The sequence below is a fragment of the Lingula anatina genome, chromosome 3 (genome assembly GCF_051362555.1).
Source record: "Lingula anatina isolate TDL-2025a chromosome 3, LinAna3.0, whole genome shotgun sequence".
In the NCBI taxonomy this organism is placed as follows: Eukaryota; Metazoa; Brachiopoda; class Lingulata; order Lingulida; family Lingulidae; genus Lingula; species Lingula anatina.
In genome coordinates, this window is record NC_141769.1 from 3,238,835 (window position 1) to 3,266,517 (window position 27,683).

General features: G+C 36.0%; 4 protein-coding genes across 7 annotated transcripts in view; 1 reads left to right on the top strand and 3 right to left on the bottom strand.

Moving 5' to 3' along the window:
- Window positions 1-27,683, top strand: part of LOC106175351 (ras GTPase-activating protein nGAP) — a 112,419-nt gene that overhangs the window by 846 nt on the left and 83,890 nt on the right. For all 4 annotated transcript variants that reach the window (XM_087009597.1, XM_087009598.1, XM_087009595.1 and 1 more), the window contains exons 2-3: window positions 15,241-15,365; window positions 27,441-27,576. In XM_087009597.1, the coding sequence (XP_086865723.1) occupies window positions 15,241-15,365; window positions 27,441-27,576 (261 nt within the window). The remainder of the gene's footprint in view (window positions 1-15,240; window positions 15,366-27,440; window positions 27,577-27,683) is intronic.
- LOC106154580 (uncharacterized) lies at window positions 15,472-17,261 on the bottom strand. Its single transcript, XM_013528971.2, has 3 exons — window positions 16,974-17,261; window positions 15,951-16,119; window positions 15,472-15,693 (listed from the first exon to the last, which is right to left on the bottom strand). The coding sequence occupies exons 1-3, from the start codon at window positions 17,098-17,100 to the stop codon at window positions 15,492-15,494; spliced, it is 498 nt and encodes a 165-aa protein (XP_013384425.2). The 5' UTR covers window positions 17,101-17,261; the 3' UTR covers window positions 15,472-15,491.
- Window positions 17,398-19,402, bottom strand: LOC106176361 (uncharacterized). Its single transcript, XM_013558755.2, has 3 exons — window positions 18,790-19,402; window positions 18,069-18,237; window positions 17,398-17,722 (listed from the first exon to the last, which is right to left on the bottom strand). The coding sequence occupies exons 1-3, from the start codon at window positions 18,917-18,919 to the stop codon at window positions 17,542-17,544; spliced, it is 480 nt and encodes a 159-aa protein (XP_013414209.2). The 5' UTR covers window positions 18,920-19,402; the 3' UTR covers window positions 17,398-17,541.
- LOC106176444 (uncharacterized) lies at window positions 20,173-21,898 on the bottom strand. Its single transcript, XM_013558871.2, has 3 exons — window positions 21,413-21,898; window positions 20,765-20,933; window positions 20,173-20,452 (listed from the first exon to the last, which is right to left on the bottom strand). Exons 1-3 carry the CDS (start codon window positions 21,540-21,542, stop codon window positions 20,272-20,274), a joined length of 480 nt encoding a protein of 159 aa, XP_013414325.2. The 5' UTR covers window positions 21,543-21,898; the 3' UTR covers window positions 20,173-20,271.

The following is a 27,683-nucleotide window of genomic DNA, read 5'->3' on the forward strand; positions in this document are numbered from 1 at the left end:
GCATACGAACTGTTATACAGAAACGCAGTACTGTTGAGATATTTTCTTGCTAATAATACAAGTTGAAATGAACTGACAGTTTTATTTTGTATTTTGTTTATGTTTTATTAATATCATAAATATGTGTCATTCCTTATAATTGTCACAGTAAGTATTTTTAAAGTGGAATCACAGCTTTATTGAATTATTTGTGACTGTTCAGTTTCAACATTCATCAGCCATAATTATTTATCCAAATAGATTTCTTGCCAGAAAAATTCAAGACTTCGAGCAGTGAGCAAGTTGTTAATTTGTAGTACTAATTAAATCTCTTTAGGTGTTCACATTCCATTGCATAACTGTTTGTATTGGTGATAGCTAGTAGCAGAGAACAAATATATTCACACTATAACAGTGTACTAGTAAGATGTAAGGTGTGTTGGCAAACATTGAGGTACAGCAGGTGTGGAGTCTCTGCTGATGGTCTGGTGCTGTATTGTATGTAACCAGTGAGCACAATAACTGCCCAGCTGTCAGAACAGGTGGACACAGGTCAGCTAAAGCCATCATGGGGCAGTTGGCTCAGATCATGTCTAGCAAGGTGTGATGGAGTAATTTGCCTGAGACAATTTTTGAATGGTGTCGAACAAGAAAAAACACTACGACAGCTGATATTTCTGACTTTGCTTGTGCTTATTTCCCACAAGTGTGTCAAGCTGTAGTCTGTATATTTTACATTTAGATAAATTTGCCTGTAGTCTGACATTTTAAGTCTTACATTCACTAATATGACATCTTATTTTAAACTTACTACTTCAGACATCATATCTGACATTGCTATTGACATTCAAAGTTTTGTTCTGTCCAAGCATTTAATTGATCTGTTAGCAAACTGGCTTTGATGTTAAGCTTCGCATTAAACTCAGACTTCTGATATTGCAGCTGTTTTGTGATAATCGCATCCATCAATATGTATCAATCTACCTGTCTTTATTCATTTGGAGTCCTAGCACTGGATGGCCTTTTAATTGACTGATTTAAAATGTCTGCCATCTGTCTGAATCAAAAGCGGACTTTTGATGGAGATATAGTGACATTTATTGTATAGATGCTATCAGCTATGCTGTTAGTGTTAAACTTCAGTTACTGTTAACAAGTTTTAGTGTAGGTCACCTGAATTTGAAAAAAAGATTGCATGTGGATATTTTTTTTTCATTTTTGTTAATAAGTTGGATACTTTCTGCCAGCTGTTTTTGCCAGCAACTTTTATCTTCAGCCAGATTTAAAGATTTCAGGCAATGGTGACATTTCTATTAATACTGTTAGGCAAAGCAAGAAGTAAAGAGCTTAATTAGCTGAAGAACTTCAGAAATGAAAGACTGCCTTGAGTATAAGTGGTGATTTATACATAGCAAACAGCATAGAAACATTTTCCCCACTATTTATCAGGGGCCGGTTTCACAAAGCAGTAGTTAGTTAGCGATCGGTAGTTAGCCTCTCGCTAGTTAGAGTGCCGTTTCACGAAGCAGTCGCTAGTTCTCTCGCTCGTTATTGTCTCGTTGTTGCCTTGGATATTTAACGACTGGTCAGACCAGTCGCTAACTCTAGAGTTTCATCGTACGCATGCGTAATGAGTGAAATAAAAAGGTTGCTTAGTTACCGTTGTCTGTCGTTTGTCTTTGTATCCAATATGGCGGCTACTTTTCTTGCTATCCGTACCGCCAGACGGCAACGTAGACTACGACGTTTTCATGAAAGGCAGAATCTATTAGAATATACACACGATGATGCAATTTACAAGAGGTTGCGCCTAGCTGTGACAAAAAGAGCGGCAAAAAGGTGGTGGAGATCCTTTACGACGACCTCAAAGCAGACGTTCTTATGCATTTTCAGCCACCAAAAATTGGAGAGTTAGTGCTTTCGTGACACTTTTACGCAAGAGTTCCACTTCCGGCAGACGGTTTCGAGACTACGGTGAGTAACGAGAGAACTAACGACCGAACTTTACGACTGAACTTAGCGATGAGTTAACTACTGCTTCGTGAAACACCCCTCGAAAATCGCTAAGTTTGCTCGTTAGCGAGGTAGTTCAGTAGTTAGTAGTTCTAACTAACTACTGCTTTGTGAAACCGGCCCCAGAGTTGTAAGACTTGAGGGTTCAGTTTTTTGTTTAAAATCCATTCCTCAAAAGCACAAATAAATCAGCTTGGATGCTGGAATATTTGGAATGGCCCAGTGTGGATTTTAAGTGACTAATTTGTGGAAGACTGAAAACAACAGGGGTGGATTGAGATATATTCAAGTTTATATTAATGGGTATCTGATTTTTTTCTGTCCTAAGACAGCAAAAAATGGAGGGTGAATCAACAAAGATAGTTTGTCAGAAAATATCTCTGGATCTGCCCCTGAAGATCGACAAAAGTAAAGAATGGACCAATCGAAAAGAAAGTGCAAGCATACAAATGGCACAAGATGGACAGACATGGTGATCCATGACAGTTAACCTGAGAGTGGATGGCACCCAATGATGATATATGATATATAATGTATCACTTTAAAGGGTCACGTTACACCGCGTGGTCAGTCAAGTAGTTAATTGGGATCGTGGCACGTAGATTGATGTATACATCCCTTCCTTGGCAGACAAAGACACCCTTTTTGCAAGGACCCTGTCATGTTATTGAAAAGGTAGCCTATAGAGTGACATTTTATCCTCAGACGCACACAAGCACACACCCAGTCAATAAGTTATGAAGGTTGTGTCTGGACACAAAGGGTTATGGGTAGTTGAAGAGAAAAAACAGACAATTTTATAACATAAGAATTTGATTTTAAGAGGTTTGGAAAAGGGAAATCCTGTTTTTAGAAATGAGTGTTCCTTTTTCTCAGTGTTTTTTTTTAATGCGATTAAAATCACTTTGTACCTTCAATAGTTTATATCAGCAGGAAAATATATCTTCTTAGTTTATGTGATGGTGCAAAAAAATGTTTCCATTCCTATTGAGAACTGTTTACTGAACTGTATGTCTTAAATTTCATACTATTTTCATATCACATACACATAGCTGCATGCTGCATAAATGATTTATATTTTAAAGGCATAGATAGGACAGGTTCACATTATCAAAAATAGAAAAACATGTCAGTGAATCAGAAAGAGCATTTGAGGTTGATAGTTTTAATGTCATGAAATGTAGTACAGCTACTTGTTCGGCCGTCATGTTTTTTACCATTACATTCCTGAGTGCTTACTTCGATAAGGAAAAAAATAACTCAAAAATTATATTTTATGACAGCCCAAGAGTAACAAATGCAGTCTTAGAACAAATACAAGCTTGTTATGGTGAAGACATCCACATTTTTACAACACAATCAATCTCCATGCATGTGGTGTAATGGAACCTGCATCAGTGAGTCTGAACAAGCTGGTCAGTAATAATAACACTTGTCAACTATGCCAGGGCTCATCATGCCCCATCTTTGCCTGTGCTAAGTGTCATAATCTGTGGACACTTCCCTGGTCATTGAGGAGATAATCACCTGCTATATGGGGGTGTGGTAATACCAACATGCCACACAGGCTTAATACCAGGTGGTCTTATGATGAAGGTCTGTTCGCATTGGTGTATGCATATTTATGGGGGTCTTTTCAATATAAACTGTTTTAGATTTAAAAAAAAAAAGAAAATTTCCATAAATTCATAATTTTCTCTTAAATGCCTAAGTGTATCTTGTAGAATCAGTTGAGAAAGTAAAGATGGAATATTAGGTTTTAAAAACGAACTCCCCAGAATGTTTTTTTTTTTTTTTTGCAATACCTCAGTGTTTCTTTACTACAAGTGATCATTTGTTGTATGAGTGCAATTATTTGAATCTGCCCATAGAGTTAGAAGGTAAGAACAACTGCTTGTGCAAGGTCTTTGTTCAAGCAGGAAAGGTTCGAAATGAAAGTTAGATTTTGTAAAATTTTCATTAACTGTACACCTCAAATGCTTATTTCCTTTAAAATGATGTCCTTAAAACTAAGTATATTTTCAATTTGCCTTATTTCTCCACGTATGAAAAAGACCCCTTTGACTAAGAACCATTTTAGAGCTATTGCTTTCTCCTTGCAAAAGGCTCAGATCAATAGTGTTCTTTTCAATTATCAAGTTGGATCTATAGCTCATCACCCAGGCTTGCAATTAATTGAGTGGTTTCCAATCAACTACAGCTTTTTGCGTGGACAGCTGGCTGTGAACCTAGCAGGTTGATTGCAATCAGCATAGGCTGTAATGGCTGTATAGTGGGAACACATTGGAATGGCTTGTACAGGCCCATGGACAACGATGGGGAGGGTTTATCTAATCTTAATGATATGCCATTTCTCACGTTGGATAACTAGAGGGTAAAAAAGTCCTTTTTCTTCTTTTGCTGGTCACATGCCTGGGTTTTTACTGGCTGTACATGGATTGACTAGTTTGAATGGATTCAAACCATAATAACAGTTTGAACCCAGGAGTCTGTTTCACAAAATAACTCAATCTCAAAAGTCTAGTCGTAACTTTTTAGTCTACTTTCACCCATTGTGAATTATTGATAATTAAAATAAACACTGCTCCTGCCCTGTAACAAGAAAGACATTGCTAGGACAAGTAGTTATTTTATTTAAAATGTGGATAGCTATGGACATACTAGTACCTTGGGTCTTTAAGTTAAGACCAATTTTCAGCTCAAGCCATTTTGTGAAACCTGCCCTACTGGTGACATGTCAGGTAGACCAGGTGAGACTGGGCAGGTAGATCTCACCTGTCCCTTTGTTTGGCACCTCTATTCACCTGACCATCTGTTGTCTGTGTCTAAAACCTTTACATTTTTTTTAATGAAAGTTTATTGAAAATTGAAATTCATATATAACTAGCATTCCTTGTAAAGATACCATTAATATACTTAGTTATCACTGTGACAATAAGCCTCTGTTTTAGAAGTTGATTATGAAGATAATGTCAGTGACACATTTGGTTTTGTATTGGTATTTTCCTGTTGAGCTTTTTAACCACCAACAATTTTGCCAATGGCTGGGGGGAAAAAAGAAAATCAATGTTGTCTTAGGAAAAAAAAACAATTTGTCGTTCCTCTGGCTAAGACATTTTTATTGGGGGTTGATGGCATTATACTGATGTAGAATGTGAATCAAAAAAGAGAAAGAGAGTGAGAAAAAAATTGTTATTTCAGACACCTGTGCAATATATCTGAAATCTTAAACTTGTTAATCCTACTTCTGTTCAGGTATAGTAAAGGAAATCCACATTGGACTTCCTGCTATGTAGCTTATCTAGAACAGCTTGCTACAGCTACTGTGTTACCATTTCTAGAAAAATGACTGGATGTTTTGTGTGTTTGAAAATGATTAGGTTGTGCGCTCGACTTGTAGCTTGAACATACGGTTGTTCCGTTCAGCTCAGAAGGTCAAGAATCCGCTGTTTTCAGGATATTGTCCATTTAATGGCAGAAAAATTCAGTCAAGTTTCATTTCCGTTTGGTTGCTTTTAGGTTTGTTAATCTGTGTCAATAGTACATTTGTATGCAGGAAACGACAAGCCAATAGGTTTTAAGTGCAAAATTCAGGGATAGGAAATTACAAAGGTTGACAATATCACCAGCTATACACGGGCTGGGCTAATCATCTCTGAATAAATTGTTGGAGAAAATACAAGTGTTAATCAGAGCATGTTATTCACAATGAGAGGTTGAAGGGTGCAGGAGCAGATAGAGTTGTTTGTAAGCAGTGAAGAATGATTTTCATACAACTGACCAAATTAAAACCGGTCTCGGCTGCTTGATATGTCACTGGTTGTATTGAAGCCTACACTGTATTGACCCATCTGTGGTCCAGACTAGTTTTGGGTCCAGTTTCACTAAAAAAACTAAATTCTACTTCATTTTGGGATTAATCCATAGAAGTAGGCTAAACTTAAGTATTCAGCACTTGCCTGGAACAATAGCCATGTCTTTCTTGTTCTGAATCAGGTGTAATATTTCATTTAATTGAACTAATACTGATTTATCATGATTCACAGTGAACCAAAATTTTTCGTCTAAAAGATAACATCAATTTTAGGGTTTAAGTTATTTTTTGAGTGACTGGCTTCTGGTCAAAATAAGTGAGGTGCGGTATTCTGGAAAATTTTCCATAACAATATTTCGAATTTGTTGAGGATTCGTTCAAAATTTAGTATTCGTTAGCTTCAAGATTATCTACCCAAATTGTCAACATAACCCAAGACTTTAACTGTGCAAAACTGAGCCACATGTTAACGCTGTTTAGACATGAATGTAAATTGTTCTCGGAACAGGTAAGGTGCCTCATGGTGGTATATTGACCCCAACAATTGTTGGCTTTTTTTTATCCTACTGTGACATTTTGTTGGGTGGTATTGTTTCTTATTGTGCTGAGTTGCCCTGAAAGGCAGGCATTTTCTTATAACAAGACTAGTGGGATCACAAAACAAGAATAAGTCTTTCATCGGAAAGTATCATGTTTGACAAATGATATTCTGTCACCTTAGAAAGACTAAACATATCTGCTATATATGGAGCATCATTGTATGGAAAACCAATGGGGATTAAATTAATGATTAGGAATATTGTAATGTGTGGAAGACTTCATGAGAAGAGTTGGTATAATTATGAAGAAAAAAAACTGAGATAAAAATATTTCTTTGTCAGTGCCTACCCAAGTGAATACGTACATTTCTTTCTTCTCTTAGTCTCAGTGTTGGGCAACTCTGATTTTGTTTTTACTTGTAGAACAAGTATTGATATGGCCAACAGTTTCATTGATTTTGGACTCTAGATCAATAATGCAGGCACTCAGCAGATGCTAGGCGGCTTGTCAGGGGGCACGATCAATCTTTTGGCAGACAACAGTGGAGGATTTCACCTCAAGAGTTGTTGTAATTTCTGTTTTTATTGTTTCATTACCACTGGGAGGCAGTCAATTAATTTTATGTTAACTTAAAGGGATCTCTACCCTCTGCATGCTGAGTGCCGCACACTGAGCAAACGTATACAAATCCATACTGATCAAGGCTAGAAATCCATTTGTTAAACTCTCCTTTTGTTCCCCACAACTGCTGTTGAGAGTATATATATATCCTTATTACAGATTTGGTTTATGTAATAGAATAATAATTGGGGGTTAAAGAGCCAGACTGTTGATGTAAGAGATGTATAATAAGAGTCTGCGTACTACAATAAACATGCATATAATGAAACTATTGAGTGGATTACTTCCTGACTTTGGAGAGACGTTATGCATGAAAACAAATAGTGTAAGAAAAGATACCTGTTTGACAATGCGGATAACTCTGACAGAGATTTTTATAGCTGCCTCCAGCTTGTCTGAACAAAGACAGAGCTCTTTGTGAAATGGGAATAAAGAGTGGGCGCTTGATCTCTGTGAAATCCTTGTTTTGAAAGTCTTCACTGAGACCTTTGTTATTTACATGGTAAAATTCTCACGGAATTGTGCAAAACACATTTAATGTTAAGAACATGAGATGCCTTGTTTGCTTCCAAAGGAAGCAGATGGTTGCCATCCCAGTTTTGTGAATAGCTTACGTACAGGACTCCTGTTCAAACATATTTATTGAGAAATTTTGGGAGCAAATAACAAATGCCCAAGTTTGCAAATGGTTAAAAGTCAATGTTTTGGATAAAGATTGTTTGCAGCCCTTACAGCAATTGTGGCTGCGTTAAAGCAACAAATTGTGATTGGATAATTTCTTTCATTGGCTGAACAAAACAACAACAGGCATAAGATGGATTATCCTTTGCATAAAGTATGTATTTAGGATTATATATAATGGGAATATGCGATTACAGAGGCGAGGTTTAGTGATGCAAAAGTTGTGTAGGATTTTAGTCTTTCTTAACCTTCTTCACAGTGTGTGTGGTCCATGATTTAGATTCACTGCACTCAGCTTCAAAAAGATTTACTGAAAACTTGAAATTGATTTTTTATAAAATTGTCCGGACCATCGCAATGATGTTTCAACATTAGCTGAAAGAAGTTTTACTAAAATTTTGAGCACATTCAAGTCTTTTTCCATTTGCTTTTGAAAAGATTATTGTCACAGTATATAGGTTTTTTTACTGAAATGCTGGCTTTAATTGGCCAATCTGCCAAAGATGTATTGATGCTTGAATTCAGTGTATTGCCATCTCAATCAATCTCACAAAACAAATAAATTCAATTATATTTCATAATGAATGTGTCTTGGGGACAGATAAGCTCTTGCGTCTTTCAACAACATTGACAGAAGAGCTGTATTCATTGTCACCATGGTAGCCTGGGATCAACGGAGAAGAAAAAAGCTACATTAAAGGTGTAGTTTAAAATCCAGTTGTAATGTGACATTAGCTACACTTTGTACAATTGCCATTTCTGTAGACCATGGAGTTAAAGGGTTCTCTAAAGAATGTGAACCAAAATTCTACAAAACTTAAAAATTGAAAAGAATTTCAGCCAAATAACTATTTTAAATCAGGCTCCTGCAGTTAAGATGGAGAAACCAAGTTGAATTGTCACAACTGACCAAATAATGCGTCTTGTCAGGTACAAGACCAGTTTTATGTTAAAAGGAATAAACTTCCTGTGCTCTGTGACAGGCCGTCAGTCTCCAGTCTTGGCACAGGTCAGTTCATGAATGGGGTGTGTCAATGTGTGGTCATATATGTCAGTATGTAGTTTTCCTTGCCATGTACTCTGATGGTGATTGGTGATATGGTTCTCTCTCCCTCTTTCTTTCACTACCCACGTGCATGCTCAGAGAGAGAGAGAGAGAGAGAGAGAGAGAGAGAGCATTTACTCCCATCTACTCTACCCTTCTAGAACGGACACTCGCACTCAATGTACATGTATGCACATGCACACACATATACACATCCAATATCCAGTTCAACAGCTTTTTCGTAAGGTTGAAGGTGTCAAAATTGATTAAAGTTTTCTATTACAGTTCTGTTGAAGGTTATATAATATATATCATGCAATATTAAAATTGTATCATGGTTCATTCAGTAAATTTAGCTAGGAATCGATGAACTAAAGTGTAACATTTGAATAATTTAATTGACAAACAGTGGACTCATATAATGTACAAAATACATGAAACATATTGCCAGTTGGTATCTGTAATTGTATTCACACAAATAAAAATAAAACCAGTTCCAATGTGCTTTGTTTGATATCAGCACATGGTCGAAGTTTTCAGATCAGAGATATTTTTCAGGACATGAACTTTATTTCTTTGATTTTTGTGTGTGTGTGTGTGTGTGTGTGTGTGTGACCAAATGAGCCCGTGCCATGTGTATTATGTTTGTGTTTCTGAAAAAGTTTGTATTTATAAGTGAGTATATGTACATGTGTGTGTTTGCACTATACTGTAGTATGCCATGTATATTTGTTTGGGTATTTTATGTTGGACAACTGGCTAATGGACCTGAAGATAAAGGTGAGACAGATGGCTCAAGCTCAGAGATGTAATCAAGTGGAAGCCAGGTGTTTTCCATGGCACTGTTACCTCTACTTCGCTTTTGCATCACACCTGCCCACTGTTTATCATTCAAATATATTTTCATATGAAACAATAATGGGCATCAATGAAATTATAACCAAGTAATTTTCATGTGCCAAAAAATATTATGACAATAAAAACAAAAATAAAACAGCAAGCAAAAGTTAACAAAAATACTATTGTGGAATCCCTAGCACCTGTAAGTGTCATTGAAAAGAAAAATAGTTCAGATGAAATATTGGATGGTAAGATCAAACTAATATAAATAGCTATAGACAAAAGAATCTTCACAAGTCTAAAAATAGTTCAGTTTTCATGATGTCTATCACTTTCATGTGAATTCAGGCTGGTTCAGAACTGTTCTGATTTTAATCAGAAAGAGTCCAGCTAACATTGATCAGCAGAAGCCCTGATTGCTTGAATGAGACTTCAAAATTCATAGAGTGCAATTTGGAACTGTCCTTTGTATTCCTCTTGTGTGCTGACACCACTTAGAATATTTCATTGTTTGCTTGGTTTGATGTTGCATGCACTTATGAAAAAAAAACCCCTGAAGATCAGATTGCCTCAAGGATGATTTCCTTTGTGTATATACCTGTGACTGGACAGGTCACGATATACCCTAGACCCGTGGTAGCACGCCAGGTGTGCGCAGGTTGGATCAGTTTCTGTAACTTAAGATCATAAATCAGCATGCTGCCTGCCCGACATATTGTTGCTGTAGGCAAGGAGATAAAGGAGATAAAAATTTACAGTCATTTTGAAGGTTTTAAGATTGAGATGTTTTTGATATTGTCTAATCTGGTTCCTGAGATATGGGACCATTATTTAATGATTAAATTATCTTCAACAGGATGCAGACCTGAAGGAAAATTTATCAGCGAGTCTTGCTTCCAGTGTCTTGAACAGCGCATATGGGAGGGGGGAATCCATAGTCCAGTGCATGCCATATTTGATTCACAGACTAGTTAGTCCATAGATCAATGGGTCCTGAATGCACCCAAACCACAGGTGTCACAGGAAACAGCATTTTGTCCTAAACTTATTTTTTAACCAGAACTGAATGTTAGATTAAAATGTACCATATTCTGTAATGAAATAATTATTTTGAGGCATTTAATTTTTTTTTTGGGGGGGGGGGAGAGGCTTAAGAGATTGATTTATGTATGATAATGATATGATGGTGCGATATCAATATTGTATAAGCCCTGCAGGGCAGTAACAGATAGTCCTACTTAATAGACATTTAGATGTATTAACACCTGGAGGGGTGTCACCCCACTCAGAGGACCTGTCACCACTGTAAGCTATATGATATATGGCACAACATGATGTGGGTACTGACACAACCCACTGAACTATAACACAATCAATTTGTGGGTAGAACATAGAACTATGTATTAAAGGAAGATTATGTTTTACTGATGGTGCTTAGGCACAGTTGCTTCTTTTCATTTCAGCATCAGTTTCTCTCAAGACTGATAAATAGGAAAAAAGATACAGAAAATAAATGAAATTTTACTTACAGGGTTAATTTAGGTGCAAAAGGAACACCATATGTACATTTAAAAATGATGAAAGGGACATATTGTTCCTAAATATCAGATTTTGGTTAAACTGATCTGAACTCCACTTAACAGGTGTAGTTTGAGGCACATTCCTGATGTGAATCTACCCAAGTGCAAGGTGCAGTTAATTATACTTTTTGTTATGACCAAAAAAAAAAAAAAAAAAAATCTCTTGCCTGAAGCTGTCAGTATTGTAACATCAAAGTGCAGAATTAATGTTGCCAGTACAATGGTCATGGCATGCCAAACTTGATTAGCTCCGAATATGAAATAATAATGTTATTAATGATACCACCTTGATGGAGGAGGTATTTATGACCACCCCTTTGTAACCTTGGTGGGACTGTTTCTTGAGGTGTCGACTAAATGTTAGATTTTGGAGAAATGATTATATGCTGATCTTCTATGTAGGTTTCTCAATATAATACAAAGTCAGTTAAAGCTCTGATTGGTAACTAGCAAACTATCTTGCAAACTTGCATTGAATTATTTGGCTATGAAAAGAAACGAAAGCTTGTGAAACCAAGTTATGAAGAGCCATTGTGAAAATGAGTCATGACTCTTTCGTTCTGTTTTTTTTTTTTTTTTTTTTTTTTTGTTTCCCTGAGGAAGGCACAGGTGAAATGCATTCTGTTATATCCCAGTGATAACAGTATTTTTTCATTACCTATGTGGATGTCAGTGCCAAAGTACAGCCATCTCACATTTCAGACCTGAGCATCCTGGAACTTTTTCAATAAGTAATGGAATGTAACAACGTTCTGCATGAGTTGATAATCTTGTTTCATGTTTTTTTTTGTGTGTGTTCATGTTTAAAGGGCAGAGTACAGCCATCTTGGAGGTGTTAGAATGAGTTTGATCGCATTAGCTAGTGTCCACCAACTCCATGGGGACTCTTGCTAAATGCAGTCTGATTAACAGACTAACACCTCCTCCTGGTGTTGAGTAAATACAATACTAGTAATTTTATAACAAGTTGGGGCTTGTATTATTATTAGGCAGCCTTGTTTGTACACAAATGTGTGTTACCTGGAGTTCCTTGAGAATTTTGTATTGTAACTGATGGTATTCACTCCTAGAGCATGAAATAAGCAATTAACCTAGGTAATAAAAAGTCATCAGTGACAGCCTCGAAGTGTCTCGTAACAGTTGTGAGTTGTGACAATAGAAAAGAGAAGAGTCAGATGGTAAATTGCCAGGTTCACCTGTGTGTTCTAATTTGAGTAGAGTTGCTGCAAATTTCCGTTGGTAGTTTTGGTGAGCGAATACATCAAATACAGAGCACTGGAGTAATGTTAGGGAACACTTAACATGTCATGTAAGGAGGCCAACTTAAAAATTTCCCAGAACAGTCTTTTTTTAAGAGCTCATGAATCAACTCACATTTGTAAACAAGTACATGCCTTTTTCCATGCAGTACAAAAAATGCAATAAAAAGCAAAAAAAAAAAAAAAGGTGAATATTGATATGGTGCCTTACATGTATTTATGTCTAATATGAACGTCCACGACCATGAATATTTTGAATAGACTCAAGGCCCTTGAAGATAGTGTCAGCATCTGCTGTTCTAATTATAACATCATCATGCATATAATTATTGTAACTTGAAATCTAAATACCTAGTTGTTTTTTTTTTTTTTTAATTTAAATTTCTTCTGAAAAATAAAAGCAGGGTATTTTTTTTTCATTTAGTGTCTTCTATTGTCCAAAACCAGAATAGTTGGAAGGATTTATATTAGGAGAAATGGGAGAGTTTGTAAATCAAAATAAGATATCAACAACCATCAGTTTTTGCATTCCAACACAGACAACTGACACCCATTATGATACCCCTGCCCTGAATCTACAGACCAAAGATAAAGGCATCATCTTACTAGGAGGTAGTTGCTTTGGAGAAGCATGTGTGAGGCCTAATGTGTGCTAATAAGCTTCTCATCACATAAGAGTAAATCTGTGAAATGAGGTGTACCAGTTGACAAGATGAGCCGTGAAATGAGAGGTAATCATTCTTGGCAGTGGGGTCTACAGAACTGTGTCAGACCAAGAGCTTTCATATAAATTAACAAAATATTGCAATTAGAAATTCATGCATATGGTAACTCAAACACTTAATCTGTGGTTAACAGTTATGTGAGCCCATCTTGAAAAAATGAGGCATGATTGAAATTACCACATTTGCCCGTACATTGAATTATATTTGTTTTCATTTGAATTATTGAATGTATTTACCACATGTCAATGATTATTTCCACAAATTGGTATCTAAATTGTCTTTTGTCTTTTAAAAGTAAAATGTCATTTTTCCCTCATATAATTTAAGAAGGGAGTAGATCCATATGCCATAAAGCAATGATCCATGAACAAATGTTCATCATCAGACAGTCCATGCTTATAGTTAAACATCCATGTTAGCATTAATAGCTGTATCTAATGATGCTGAAAGGCCTTAAAGCCAACACACCAGGGAAATTTGAATGGTAACTGGATTAATAATCAGTTCATACTTGTCAGCGTTCGTTTGGACATGACCTACGAGGAAAAGAAGTCGAGCCCGAGTCAAGTTTATTAGCTTTTGTTACGAGATACACTTTCTCATTAGATAAGCGGCAAGGTTCGTGGGCAGTTAAACATGACTAGGATTATTGATTTGTTTCACAGAGGGAAGACTCCGTAGGTCTTGCAATAATCAGATCAGTTAATTTGTGGTCAATTTCACTTCGGAAGTAATTTCTGAAGTATCCTTCCAAATTAACAGAGCATATGAAATTTATGTGGAATAAAGTGGTGGTAAAGCCGCCGCATGAAAAAATGCATGAGTTTGATGCTGTGTTAATTTTATTGATTTCTTTAAAGCTGTATAAATTTGAGTTTGATTTAAAAACAACCAATTTCTTGATTTACAAGAGAATAAAAAAGTGAAAGCTGTAGCAAAGATGCTGCACTGACCATGATACAAGACAATTTATGATGCTTAATAATCATAATAGTCTTTATGAAGAAGATAATGATAAGAGAAGACAGCTCACCTCCTCAAATTGTATTATACAATAATACCTGATTGATAACATGTGGCTAATGGAGCAGTAATAAGCATATAATCACTACAATGACTGCTCCCTGAATACACCTGGTATCCTGGGCCCCGTATCTCGAAAGTACCACGTATTGCGAATCGCTATATCAAAAAGAGGCTATAGTGTATTATATGGGACGAGTATGGGCGAGTTATGGAATCGAGACGCTTACGCATTTGCGCAACATAGCGAAGCTTTCGAGATACGGAGCCCTAGTCTCACTCTTCCATGTCTTTATTTTCATATCTAGGTAAAATGATTTTTTGCCTGATCAGAATGTGAAAAAAATATTAGTCAAAAAATTAATACCATTCGTTTCTAAGAAACTATTTAGAGAACAATTGTATTAGATTAATTTTAAAATATTATGCACACCCATATTCAGAACAGTGGACTGAAACCCTTTCTTTTGTGGTAATATTGGTTTGAAAAACGTAATATTATTTGCCTTATTCACTTCCATTCCATGCACTATGACTTTCTGGTCAAACACATAATCAGAGTTGCCAGTTCTACACAATTACTCATAATTTACTTATTATTTAGGATAGATTCCCATTGTTTACAGGTGTTATTTTATTGTTCATAAAGCCTTGGAGATTATTTCTACACAATTTAACTTGTGTCATGTTGGCAACTCTGCCCAAGATGCTCAAAAGGAGCCATTCACCATATCATGTGCCATTGGGGAAACAATAAGCTCAGTAACTGGAACGCTTACATTTTATCTCTCCAAACTTCTCCCTTTCTCATGACTCACATGCTATTATTTCATACTTTGTATGTTCTATGATGATTAGTCTTCGTTTTCTCTGCCTATGGCCTGTTCAGGCAGCCTGCTGACGGGGATGTTCAGGACAACCTGGGCCAGTTTGCTGGCAGTGGTTTGTGGGAGCTCGCGGAGGGGGCAGGGTAGGTAGGGAGGATCAGGAGGCCCTGTTCACATAGAGCAGTACAAATAAGCCACACAGAACCTAAAATGTGATATCTCACATTGTAACGGTACAGACTGTATCATCAAAGTATACCAGTCAATGTTAATGATTTTCATTTATTTTGCAGTGCTTGATAGGCCAGAGGAAACCGTGCTGTTTGAAAATGGCAACATCCCAGCACCAAAATTTGAACCTGCCTTCTGTGTTCTTCTCCAGGAGCAACATAACCTTACTATGCACAGGACAGAGAAGGTGAGTGCAATTTTTATTTTTTATATTTTTTATTTTATTTATTGCTTCATTAAAGCTTTGTTACAATGTTACCATTTCATTTACACTGAGTCAAAAAAAAATGCATGCCAGAGCATATGAGTCTGCTTAAGATTTTGTCTTTTTCGGGTGAAATTCATCAAAAACTTTAATAGCTTCACCAGGCAGCAGTTGTTCTGCAGGGATCCTTCTCTGATTGGTCTCTTTTCTAAGGTCGTCTGCCACGGCTTTCACATCTACACATCCCGCTTCATCCTCAAAGTGGGGAGAAATATCATCCGCTGTGGTCCCATAGTAAATTTTAACTATTCTGTAAAATGGCACATTTCTAATATGAACATCTTTTAAACATTTATGTTGCCATGAAAACACAATTAATATAAAAGAAAAAAGCCATTGAATAACATCCATAATTGTTCTGACAAATGAAAATGACAGTGATCAGCTTTTTACACTGAGTCTACTTATTGTGGTTGTTTGTCTAATTTTAGCAGTCTTAGCTTTGCCCAAAAACTTAATATTTCAATATTTCAAAAAAAAAAAAATGTCCCCTCTGACTTGCCATACCCAGCATACTGTATCACAGCAGCACACATGATACATGGCTCACAGTTCGTGTAAATCTCGGCTCCCGTGAGATGTAGCGTCTTTAGTGCCGAGCACGTGTTACGAATGGCCTCCACTTCTCCGTGTGCAGTGGGATCATGGCGTACTTTGATGTGATTCCAGCCTTCTCCTGCAAGAGATGGAAGATGTTTAGTTTGAACACTGGAATTAGATTTTGTACAAAAATAACTAGCATGAATAGAATAACATCCAGAGGTAGACATGGATTTTAGAACCCTTTATTGATAATCTCAATGTAACAGGTAAAAGTGTTAAAAGGGGAGGGGGGGCTAGAAAATATTTTTGTAGAAATTGGCCAAATGTAGCCCAAGGAGATAATGTGTGTCTGCTGGTCCTCAGGTGTGCTGGGATATATTTTGCCCTCAGTCCCACATGTCCTGCTCTTGCCCAGGTGTCATGGACCAAAGCCTGCTTCATGTGGTAAGCTTAGGCTGCTAAAATTGCATAGTCAGCAGGGGCGGATTTAGGCCGTCTTCTGGGTCTTCCGGAAGACGGTCAGATTTTCAAGTTTACATTGACGGTATCTATTTTTTTCTGATGGAAGATGGTCAAAATTGGAGGATGGATCAACAAAGATAATTTGGAAGACTGTCAGAAAATATCTTTGGATCCGCCCCTGGTCAGCTTCATTATAAATAATCACATTCTTTTACTAGTGGTGATAGGGGCAATGGTAGGACGTGCAGTAAGGGGGTACACCTGACTGATCAGGGGCTTATTTTTCATACTCAAACCCACAATGATAGATCCCTTACAGCAATATTCCAATACAGCACAAGCAAAAAACAACAATCACAACGACTTTCTTTCCTGTATTTGTTGACAGCTTATTTTTATTTGCCATATTTGCATTAGTCATTTTCTTTCTCTTATGTAAGATGATATGCAGAAACTACAACCAACAATATATACATATAACACAATAAGCTGAAGATATAATTCTAATGATTCATTGCACCCTACCTATAATCTTGTAATCTCTCACAATGACACTTCCAAAAGCCTCACCATCTCCAGTGGCTGCTGCTCTTCTGCTGAGTTCTATAGCCCTCCTCATGAAATGCAGCTTTAGGGCCTCTTCTGTGGCCATTTTATAAATTTACAGAACAAGTGGTCATCATTGCTCGTCTAAGTTAATAGTGACTGGGAAGTGACTGGGTGGCAGATATTATCACTGTACAAACAATTGTTGATTGACCTAAATGACTATTTGGGTCATTGGTTTGATCTCCTGTCATCTGTTTTGGGAAATTATGCTATCGTTTTAATGTTCTAAATTATAAAATTCAGTGAGAACATCTGTGAGTATTTGCTAGCCCTCTAACCTAAGAAATTTGATGTGCTTGTACCATAACATGGCTTTATAAATGATCACAGACTAAATTCATTCAGTCTAATAACTTTATTCTGTAAGTACAGAAAGCTACAGAAAGGTAGTGGTTTTTCAAGTAACTAAATAAATGGTTAGTGTGTGTATGCGCACGTGCACATGTGTGTGTGTGTGTGTGTGTGTGTGCATGCACACAATTTCTCATTGTTTTCCTTGGTGCCATTCTTCAAAAACTTTCTGAGCTTCTCCTGATAGTAGGCTTTGTGCAGGAATTTTGCGCTGGTCAGTTGGATTTTTCAGGTCTTCCTCAATGGTCTTTAGCGGGTGACCCAATATGGAGTAGACCACACACTTGGATACGCCGTAGTAAACCTTTGAAGCTCTGAAATGTAAAGCAAGTAATAAAAAGTAAATAATTGGTACTTTAATTTTTGGTTAAAGTTGTTTTATTTTAGTCAAAAGTTCTTGGAAATGAATGCTTCTTTTTTAACATTTGACTTTTTACTTATTTACCTCCACCCCCTCCTGCCCCCCCCCTCCCCCTCCCCCGTGTTTTCATGCTTGATACTACTCTTCTCATTTAATAGTGGTTACTGAATGTCATGGAAAACTTTAAGTGAGAATTTCAAAAGTTTGTAAAATATTTCATAAATTGGAAATTAATTTTTTTGTTTTTGATTTTAGGAAATAAAATGAATTATAAATTGGAAAAACCACGTTTTCTTTACCCAATGATATGTATCGCAGCTGCACACATAAGACATGGTTCACAACTACAGTATATCTCAGTGCCCTCTAGTGACAAAGTCTTCATGGCACGACATGCGTTACGTATGGCATCGATTTCACCATGAGCTGTAGGGTCGTACTGGGATTTTGTATGGTTCCAACCCTCACCTACAAAATGAAATGGAATACTTAGCGAAAATGATGTTTGGTTGTATTATGGCTAGAATCACTGTTCAGCAGTCTGTATGGTTCCACCCCTATGATAAAAAATACTCAGCAAAAATGATGTTTTGTTATATTATGGCTGGGATTGGTGTGGGGCAATCTGATCAGTTTCATTTTACCCTGAAATTTAAAGTACACCTTTAGGACATGAACATAAGTCCCATTCCCAGCATACCCAAGGTATGAACTCTGCAAAGATTATGCAAGATACCCAACTCACAGTCATTCGTAGATTTTTGTTGCACTCTTTGTCATATCTTTTATCTGGCTTTTCTTGACAATAATACTACTTTAAGGAGAACAGTGTGTAATACCTCACAGGGTGTATTAACGATCTTCATATATATTTTTTTTCTCTGCCTTCTGTCTTACCTGTAATCTGGCTACCCTGGACAATAATACAACCGTAATGAGAACAGTGTGTAATACCCCACACAGCGTATTAAAGAAAACCTTCATATATATTTTTCTTTTTTTCTCTGCCTTCTGTCTTACCTATAATCTGGTTGTCCTTGACAATAACACATCCGAAGGGGGCCCCATCCCCAACTTTTACTGCATGTCGGCTAAGCTCTATGGCTCGTTTCATAAAGTGAATCTTAGATTCTTCTCCTTGACCCTCCATTTTCTATAAACAAAATGTCACAGGTGACCTGTTCCGCTATGTGACTTTACACTGCTGGGGGTGACAAGTGACTGTCACATAAGTTTAGTACTTGTCAAGTGCCATGTTGGCCTCGACCTGATCATGCGATGTGCAATGCATAACAGTGAAACCCATTACCAGGGATCAAACTCTTAGTATGTGTAGTTTGTTGAAGATTTTCTTTAATAATATTTTTAAAAATACACACTTTAGCAAAAATGATGTTTGGTTGAGTCAGTGTTCAACAACATGATCAGTTAGTGGGATTTTGTGTGGTTCCACTCCTCACCTACAAATGAGAATTGATGATGAACAATACTTAGCAAAAATGATGTTTGGTCGTATTATGGCTGGAATTGGTGTTGGGCAATCTGATCAGTTTCACTTTACCCTGAAATTCTTAAGTACACCATGAGGACATGAACATAAGTCCCATGCCCAGGGTATGAACACTGCAAATATTATGCATGATACCCAACTTACAGTCAATCATAGATTTTTGTTGTGCTCTGTGTCATATCTTTTATGTGGTTTTTTTTGACAGCAATACAACCATAAGGAGAACAGTGTGTAATACTCTAAAAATGTATAAAGGACCTTCATTAATATATATATATATTTTTTTTTGCTATGCTTTCTGATTTATCTATAATGTGGTTCTCCTTGACATTGTAAGGAGAACAGTGACTGTGTAAGTATATCAGTGACTGTGTAAGTATATCAAAGAAAGCCTTCATGTATATTGTTTTCTTTTTTACTCTGCTTTCTGTCTTACATATAATCTGGTTGTCTTTGGCAATAACGCATCCGAAGGGGGCCCCATCCCCAACTTTTACTGCATGTCTACTGAGCTCTATGGCTCGTGTCATAAAGTGATTCTTAGATTGGTGATTGGGGGATTGATTGATTGGTTGATTTGGTTAATGATTTTTAATGAATTGTTATTTCGTAATATTTTAGTTATTTTAATTATTATGTTTGGAGGGAAAATAATTGTTCCTGTTTAGTTTTGTATTTACATACAAAGTTTTATTTAAGTCACTCTTGATATTTTTCCCGTGTAATGGTAAACATGAAAACTTTTATAAGTGTTCAGCATTGTGGAAGAGAAAAAAAAAACAAATGTTCTAAATTATAATTTAGTTAGAACATCTGTGAATATTTGCAAGCCCTCTAAGTTTGATTTGCTTGTACCTTAACTTGGTTTTATAAATTATCACATACTAGATTCATTCATTCTTAGTACTTTACTCTGTAAGTACAGAACAGTACAGAAAGGTAGTGATTTTTCAAGTGACTAAATAAATGGTTATTGTCAGGGACACAGTTTCTCAATGTTTTCCTTGGTGCCATTCTTCAACAACTTTCTGAGCTTCTCCTGATAGTAGGCTTTGTGCAGGAATTTTGCGCTGGTCAGTTGGATTTTTCAGGTCTTCCTCAATGGCCTCTAGGGGGTGACCCAATATGGAGTAGACCACACTCTTGGATACGCCATAATAAACCTTGGAAACCCTGAAATGTACACCAAGTAATAAAAAGTAAATAATAGGTGTTTTTTCTAGTGAAAGTTGTTTTATTTTAGTCAAAAGTTCGTGGAAATGAATGCTTCTTTTTTTAACATTTGGCTTTTTACTTATTTGCCTCCACCCGCTCCTGCCCCCCCCCCCCCCTCCTCCCCTAGTTACTGAATTTCAAGGAAAACTTCAAGTGAGAATTTCAAAAGTTTGTAAAATCTTTCATTGGGAGAAATTAATATTTTTTTTTTGTTTTTGATATTAGGAAATAAAAATGAATTATGAATTGGAAAAATTATGTTTTCTTTACCCAATGATATGTAACGCAGCTGCACACATAAGACATGGTTCACAACTACTGTATGTCTCAGCTCCCTCTAGTGACAAAGTCTTCATGGCACGACATGTGTTACGTATGGCGTTTATTTCACCATGAGCTGTAGGGTCATATTGGGATTTAGTATGGTTCCACCCCTCCCCTACAAATCAGAATTGATGATGAACAGTTCTCGGCAAAAATGATGTTTGGTTGAATCAATGTTCCACAATCTGATCAGTAGTGGGATTTTTTATGGTTCCACTCCTCACTTACAAATAAGAATTGATGATGAACAATACTCAGCAAAAAATATGTTTGGTTAAATTATGGCTGGGATTGGTGGTTGGCAATCTGATCAGTTTCACTTTACCCTAAAATTTTAAGTACACCTTTAGGACATGAACAGAAGTCCCATACTAGCATACCCAAGGTAAGAACACTGCAAAGATTATGCATGATACCCAACTAACAGTCAATCATAGATTTTTGTTGCACTCTTTGTCATATCTTTTATCTGGCTTTTCTTGACAATAATATAACCGTAAGAAAAACAGTGTGTAATACCCCACAAAGTGTATTAAAGAAAAGGTTTAACCTTCATATATATTTTTCTTTTTTTTGCAGTTCTAGTTATCTTACCTATAATCTGGTTGTCCTTGACAATAACACATGCGAATGGGGCCCCATCCCCAACTTTTACTGCATGTCGGCTAAGCTCTATGGCTCGTTTCATAAAGTGATTCTTAGATTCTTCTCCTTGGGTCTCCATTTTCTATGAACAAAATGTCACTGATGGCCTATTCTGCTACGTGACTTTATGTGGCTGGGGGTGACAAGTGACTGTCACATAAGTTTAGGACTTGTCAATTGCCACGTTGGCCTCGACCTGATCATGTGATATGCAATGCATAACAACAAAATCTGTTACCATGAATCAAACTCCTAATATGTGTGGCTTGTTGAAGACTTTCTTTAATAATGTTTTTAAAATTGCACAATAGGTTTAATATTTGCAATAGTAAAATGTTGAAATTATTTGGGCACATTGGGAATCAGTCACCCTCAGTGTAGATATTGTGTCAAGGATATGACATCTTCCTTATATAACAGATACAATCCCCTATTAGGTATTACATATATTATGAAATGAATGAATATTGTATTACTTTGGAATATGTAGATCAAATTCTGTCATAGAAAACCTAAGATATGCTCTTTTTGCCTCTTATTGAAGATTTTAGAGAAAAGAACTGATTTAGAAATGTAAAATCTAAAAGTTTTTGATGCTTTCTGCTAATGTCTCCCAGAAATTCTTGTCAAAATGATGTAGTAATTATCCATGTAATGATTCATTGTCAGGGAAACTGGACTAAGCTATCCAATTTATATACATGGAATGAAGGACAGAATTAACAAAGACAGATAAAAGTGCTTTATCTTTCAATATTGACATTGTTCATTAACTGCAAGTACATTTTTCATCAAAAAGACTAAAGTTATATAATCATTTGATTGTCAAGTATCTTATTCTGAGCCATCAATTTATCTTCTTATCAGCTTTGCAATTTATATAATTTATATTTCACAAGTCCGGCCGCTACAAATAGTCTTCAGATGAATTCTGGGTAAAAGACTGAAGTTCTGGGTCAGAAGATACTGAAAGTGACTTTGTGCAGTTTTTTTTTTTTTTTTTTTTTTTTTTTTTTTTTTTTTTTTTTACAGTTGAAAATAATCAGTATTCTAATAACTTATTCCAGTAACTGTTATGAAATACAGTTTTTAAAAAATTATGATACTAGTATTTATATGAACATTATTGTTTACAATTATTAGACGTTTCCAGATGAATAAACTGCTAAATATACACCAAGTGAATCAACTGGCTTGTTCTAACCTTTTGACATGCCATCCTCAAATTAACTCAGCACAGATTGATGTATTTTGCACCTATCAGGGAGGTTTTGCTCTCTGGGTTTCAAAAATCAATCTGGGAAAAAAGCCAGTGAGTCAGAAACTCTGTGTAATCAATACCCAGCATAAACATTTCCTCAATTTTTATTTCTCATGGAGGTTTTTATATTGAGCTGTCCCCAAAGGAAATGAAGTCAGTCCACAGTGATTCAGACCAAGTTTTAAGTTCATACACAAACAATATGTCTGTCAAAATAATTGATATTTATTGTGTTTTTCTTTTCCTTGTTGCTGTAATAGGTCCAGATAATTTCAAAGTCCTAATCAGTCACTGATGAAGCCTGCAGATTTGTTCCCTCTAAAGCATGTGGGTTCAGGTTTCCTTTACATCATGTGTTCCTACAAATGAGGGATATGCGTGGAGGTTAACATCTTGAGATTGTACCAAATTACATATCATGTCATAAATGAAATTGAAATGAGCTCAGAAATGTCAACTCAAAATAAATTCAGATTCAGTTTTTTTTGTTCCAGTCAGGATTGAAAGGTGCATGAAATGCTAACCATCACATTTGGATACAGGAAATTGATTTTCTTTGTTTGGAAGGATTCCTGCATGCTTTCTCTTCTTACCAGCAGGTGTATGGCTTCTTATAAATTATTATTCTGTGGGAGATGCCAAGGCGTGCTTATAACTGGAAAATATCTTTTATTATATAGGATGAATTTTGTCAAATTATATAATTTTAAAAAAATTATTATACTTTGTTTGTTAATTTTTGTTAAATGATTTTTTTATTTGCTTGTGCAATTTATAAATGCAAGAGTGAGAAAAAATACAGATTATAATATTTTTTTCCACTTATCAAATTTCTTCATTATCAACATTGCCTTGCAAGAAAATTCTCTGTCTGAAACAACCTCAATTCTCTAAAGATTAACAGACAGCCTGCATAATCCACAACATAAATAGTAGATGATTATTTTGTACTTATTGATTTTCTAAAATTGCCTCTTAAAAGCTTAATATAAGCAATGGATATTGAAAATGAAGAGGCTTTCACGGTTCATTAAAAGGAACTTGTTATTGAGATTATTTGAATAAAGTCCAAGTATTTTACTAAGGCTTCGTTCACATGCAATGTCTATTTTCTAAATTCTGTTTTCTATTCGCGCTATCTTATGATCACGGTCTGTGCCCTGAATATCCCGCCGCGTAATTACTGGCAGCGCGAGCCAGTTACTTATAGTAACTTATAGTAACTGGCTCGCACTGCCAGTAATTACGCCGCGGGATATTCTGGGCACAGCCTGTGATCATAAGACATACTGCGAATAGAAAATAGAATTTAGAAAATAGACATTGCATGTGAACAAAGCCTAAGTAGCAGTGAAATATCCACAGAATCCAATATTGTGTCTTTCATCTAAGACATATCTACATCAGGATTTCATAACAAAGCAAAGAGATTGTTATATCTTTTTTATCTGTTATGATTACTTTTTCATTCCTTCATGCTAAACGAGATGTCTATATAATATGCAAAAGAAGGGATTTTGATTTTAAAAAAATGTCGATTATTGTTAATGGTACAGAAAAAACTTATAAAGCTGGTACAGGGCCAAGCTCATAAATTCAGTCCAGGTTTACCGTCACCTCACAGTGCTGGCTACCAGTCTAATTACCAAGTCTGTTTTTTGAAAACAAAAAAATGTGCCTTTCACTAAAATTCAAAAATAGCCCAAAACCTTGTCAAAATCTTCATTGCTGTCCCCTGATCAGTGTATGTGACTGTTGATGACATACACTAGGGTCTCATAGGAAGAGGATCATACATCATTTCATGAGTATGTGAGTCACTCTCTTGAGATATATTACCTGTGCTTTTTTTTTTTTTTTTTTTTTGATGAGTGACTTATGTTGGAATAATAAAGTGAGTGTGCTTAAAATGAGATGTGGATGACTGCATAATGACACTTACACCAGATCTGGAAAAATATGGATAAAGTGACATTTGACAGTAATAAGGATGTAAATTTCTGAAATATATATGGGATTTGTATAAAGAATGTAATTTCTTCTCTCTAAAATTTTGTACTGGATACCACCAAAGAAACATATTCCAGTACTTCATCATGGCAAAAACTAAACAGCTATAGCTACTGCAGTGAGAAAATTCTCACAATTTCACTGATGAGACTTTTCCTACTTTTGTCGGAATTCCGACTTTTTCAGGGTCAATCGGGTCATTCTTGTGAATCTTGTACCCTGGACCCACGGCCAATTTTCCTACTTTTTCATTGAGGACTGGTCTTATCCCTGCGATTTAATTTGTGGTAATTCGGTGAACCCTGCCTGCATGAAAGTTATGATGAGGTCCCTGTGGTTTGTTCTTATTAATTTATCCCACAAATAGACATCACTTAGTCATGATTAGACTGACACTCTGAACTCCCCCACAGACATAACTGAATTTTCTAGAGCGCTGGGGCTATCCCTTGTAGTATTAGCTTATCAGAGGTGGTGACAGTGTTGGATGTATGAAAGATGCATTCTGCATGTATGTAGATGGTGTTATTAAAAGAAGACGGGGGAGAGTGCTAGAAATTTTAGATATTTGTACCAATGTACTAGAAACTTCTGTATCCTCTCTCTTGGATAGACTATGGTCCTATGATAGGACCTCTACTGAGTGTCCAGTGATGTAAGATTTTGTCTTGGATTTAAACTACCAGGTAGCTACTTTCCTGTGCATTGTGACCTGGAAATTCACCCAGATATAAAAATGAGGTTGCTAGCTTTGCGTGGATTAGGAAAGGGGATTCTGATTCGTATGCAGATTTTGATGCACCAATTAAAACTGTATTTTATCAGAACTATTGAGAGAAGCTGAGAGGGTATAACCAGAAGTGAATGGTGAACTACAGCATATGGAGAAAGTGAATCGTCCGACATGTATAAATGGCATTTTTTTATTCAAACCATTTATATTGAACATTTGGAATTATTTCCCCCTCTCTTCCTCTTTTCAGTTGGAGTTTTTAATTCTGGAATCATTTCCACACACCACCCTCCCCCTTCTTTAAAGATGAGGAGAAAAGGTATTGTCTCAGTGACAAATTGGCATTACTTCTTCTCCTCTAGTCTTTGTGATAATCTGATAGAAAAAAATCAATTCTCTGCCTCTTTTCTAATCACTTAAGTTCCTAATTCAATTTCAGAGCTGCTGCATTTTAATTTGAGCCAGTAATTGATGTATAGCAATTCCTATTGTGTTGGTGTTTCAATATTTAATGCTTGACCTTCCTCTAGTTGATTTGCTTTTGGGTCTGACATGGAATGAAATGCAGAACTGATTTCAGTGTATGGTGTGATACATAATAAAGTCTTACACAGTATGGAGTGTTGTCCATATTTAGCTTGAAAAAATTGATTTGTTTTGTCTGTTAGTTTTGTCTGTTATCCTTTTTTTCTCAAAGCACTAGTAGTTTATGCTGAAATAATTACTCCCTGAAATGAAAATTGATCTTCTGGGATTTAGATATGAATTAAGAACTACTCACTACATGTTTTTGATGAAGGTTAAAAAGAGATGAGAAAATGCTATAATGCACATTCAGTGTATACTGCCTTAAGTGGAAAGTGTATTTTATATTTGTTATGGATTGTTTTGATTCCATGCTCCATGGCTTTAGCATATTTTCCTCTAGAGGATGAAAAAAGATGAGATAAATAGATAAATAAATGATGTTGTAATACATTGGCAATGTGTGATATTGCCTTAAGTGGAAAGCGTGTTTCACAGCTGTTACATTAGCATCACTTTCTTCATTCTGATCATTCTTAGCAAAAGTAGCAAGTCAGGGAAGGTGTGCTTGGTAATGTCTGACATGTAGGTTTGATAGCAAGGATGAGTGTTTGTGTGTCAGTGTGTGTGTGTATTAGGTGCATTGTCTAAGATGCCAAGGTTAGAAACTAATTCACGTGTGAGATTCTCCATATTTCAATGGCAATTAAATGATAGAATATCAGTAAGATTGAATTACCAGTGAAATTCAAACTTGGGTATTTATTGTGAACTTTAAGTGGAATTTATGATATTTATGAAACAAAGTTAGTAGATATTATATTATAATTGTGCTGTCTGTCCTTTTCCATAAAATTCCCTCTACACAGGGGCGGATTTAGGCCGTCTTCTGGGTCTTCTGGAAGACGGTCAGATTTTTTAGTTAACATTGATGGGTATCTAATTTTTTCTGTCGGAAGACGGTCAAAAATGGAGGATGGATCAACAAAGATAATTTGGAAGTCTGTCAGGAAATATCTCTGGATCTGCCCCTGCTATACACTTACATAGAATAACTAAACAAACTGATTTGAAACATTGATTATAATTGCTTTCTTCTCTACGGATTAAATTACTGAAGAATTTTTATATAAAGTTTGCATCAATTGTATGCAGTATTCAGGCTGAATGGTTGAGTACCTCATTGTACAGAGCACATCCTCTGTGTCACATCTAGCACAATTGTGCCTGTCACATCTAGGGCAGTCTCAACTACAACAGCCTGTTAAAAAGGACTTCATACTTTTCAGAGGATTAACATGACAGTGTGCAAATGTTTACTTGCTTTTGAGTGTATGACTTTCGGAGCTGTATCAATATGCATTTGTCTAATTATAGCCAATAAGAAAAATATTTTTTGTTAAAGGCATGATTTTTTATGGAGCATGTTTTCTTTTCTTTTTGTGCAGATTGCAGAAGAGAGATGCCCAAGCTCAAATGTCCCAGTCCTCCGCCTGGATGAAGGAAAAGCCGAGTTTGACTTGAGATGGGGTTACGAAGCATTGGAAAGCATCAGGGAAAATTCTTTGTCACAAACACCGAAAAGTAAGTAAAAATGGCAAAATATTAACTATAGTACCTGGTAAGTAGAGGAAGACGGCATGATTTCATTTTAGTGTAGTTTTAACCAATTTTAAAGAAATAGATAACGC

Coding starts and splice junctions, on each gene's coding strand:
- LOC106176361 (XM_013558755.2), bottom strand. CDS start 18,919: ATGGAGGGTCAAGGAGAAGAATCTAAGATTCACTTTATGAAACGAGCC. Junction 18,238..18,789: donor CAAGGACAACCAGATTATAG/GTAAGACAGAAG, acceptor TTCATTTTGTAG/GTGAGGGTTGGAACCATACA. Junction 17,723..18,068: donor GCTGCGATACATATCATTGG/GTAAAGAAAACG, acceptor TTTACATTTCAG/AGCTTCAAAGGTTTACTACG.
- LOC106176444 (XM_013558871.2), bottom strand. CDS start 21,542: ATGGAGACCCAAGGAGAAGAATCTAAGAATCACTTTATGAAACGAGCC. Junction 20,934..21,412: donor CAAGGACAACCAGATTATAG/GTAAGATAACTA, acceptor TCTGATTTGTAG/GGGAGGGGTGGAACCATACT. Junction 20,453..20,764: donor GCTGCGTTACATATCATTGG/GTAAAGAAAACA, acceptor TGTACATTTCAG/GGTTTCCAAGGTTTATTATG.
- LOC106154580 (XM_013528971.2), bottom strand. CDS start 17,100: ATGGCCACAGAAGAGGCCCTAAAGCTGCATTTCATGAGGAGGGCTATA. Junction 16,120..16,973: donor GAGAGATTACAAGATTATAG/GTAGGGTGCAAT, acceptor CATCTCTTGCAG/GAGAAGGCTGGAATCACATC. Junction 15,694..15,950: donor GCTGTGATACAGTATGCTGG/GTATGGCAAGTC, acceptor GCCATTTTACAG/AATAGTTAAAATTTACTATG.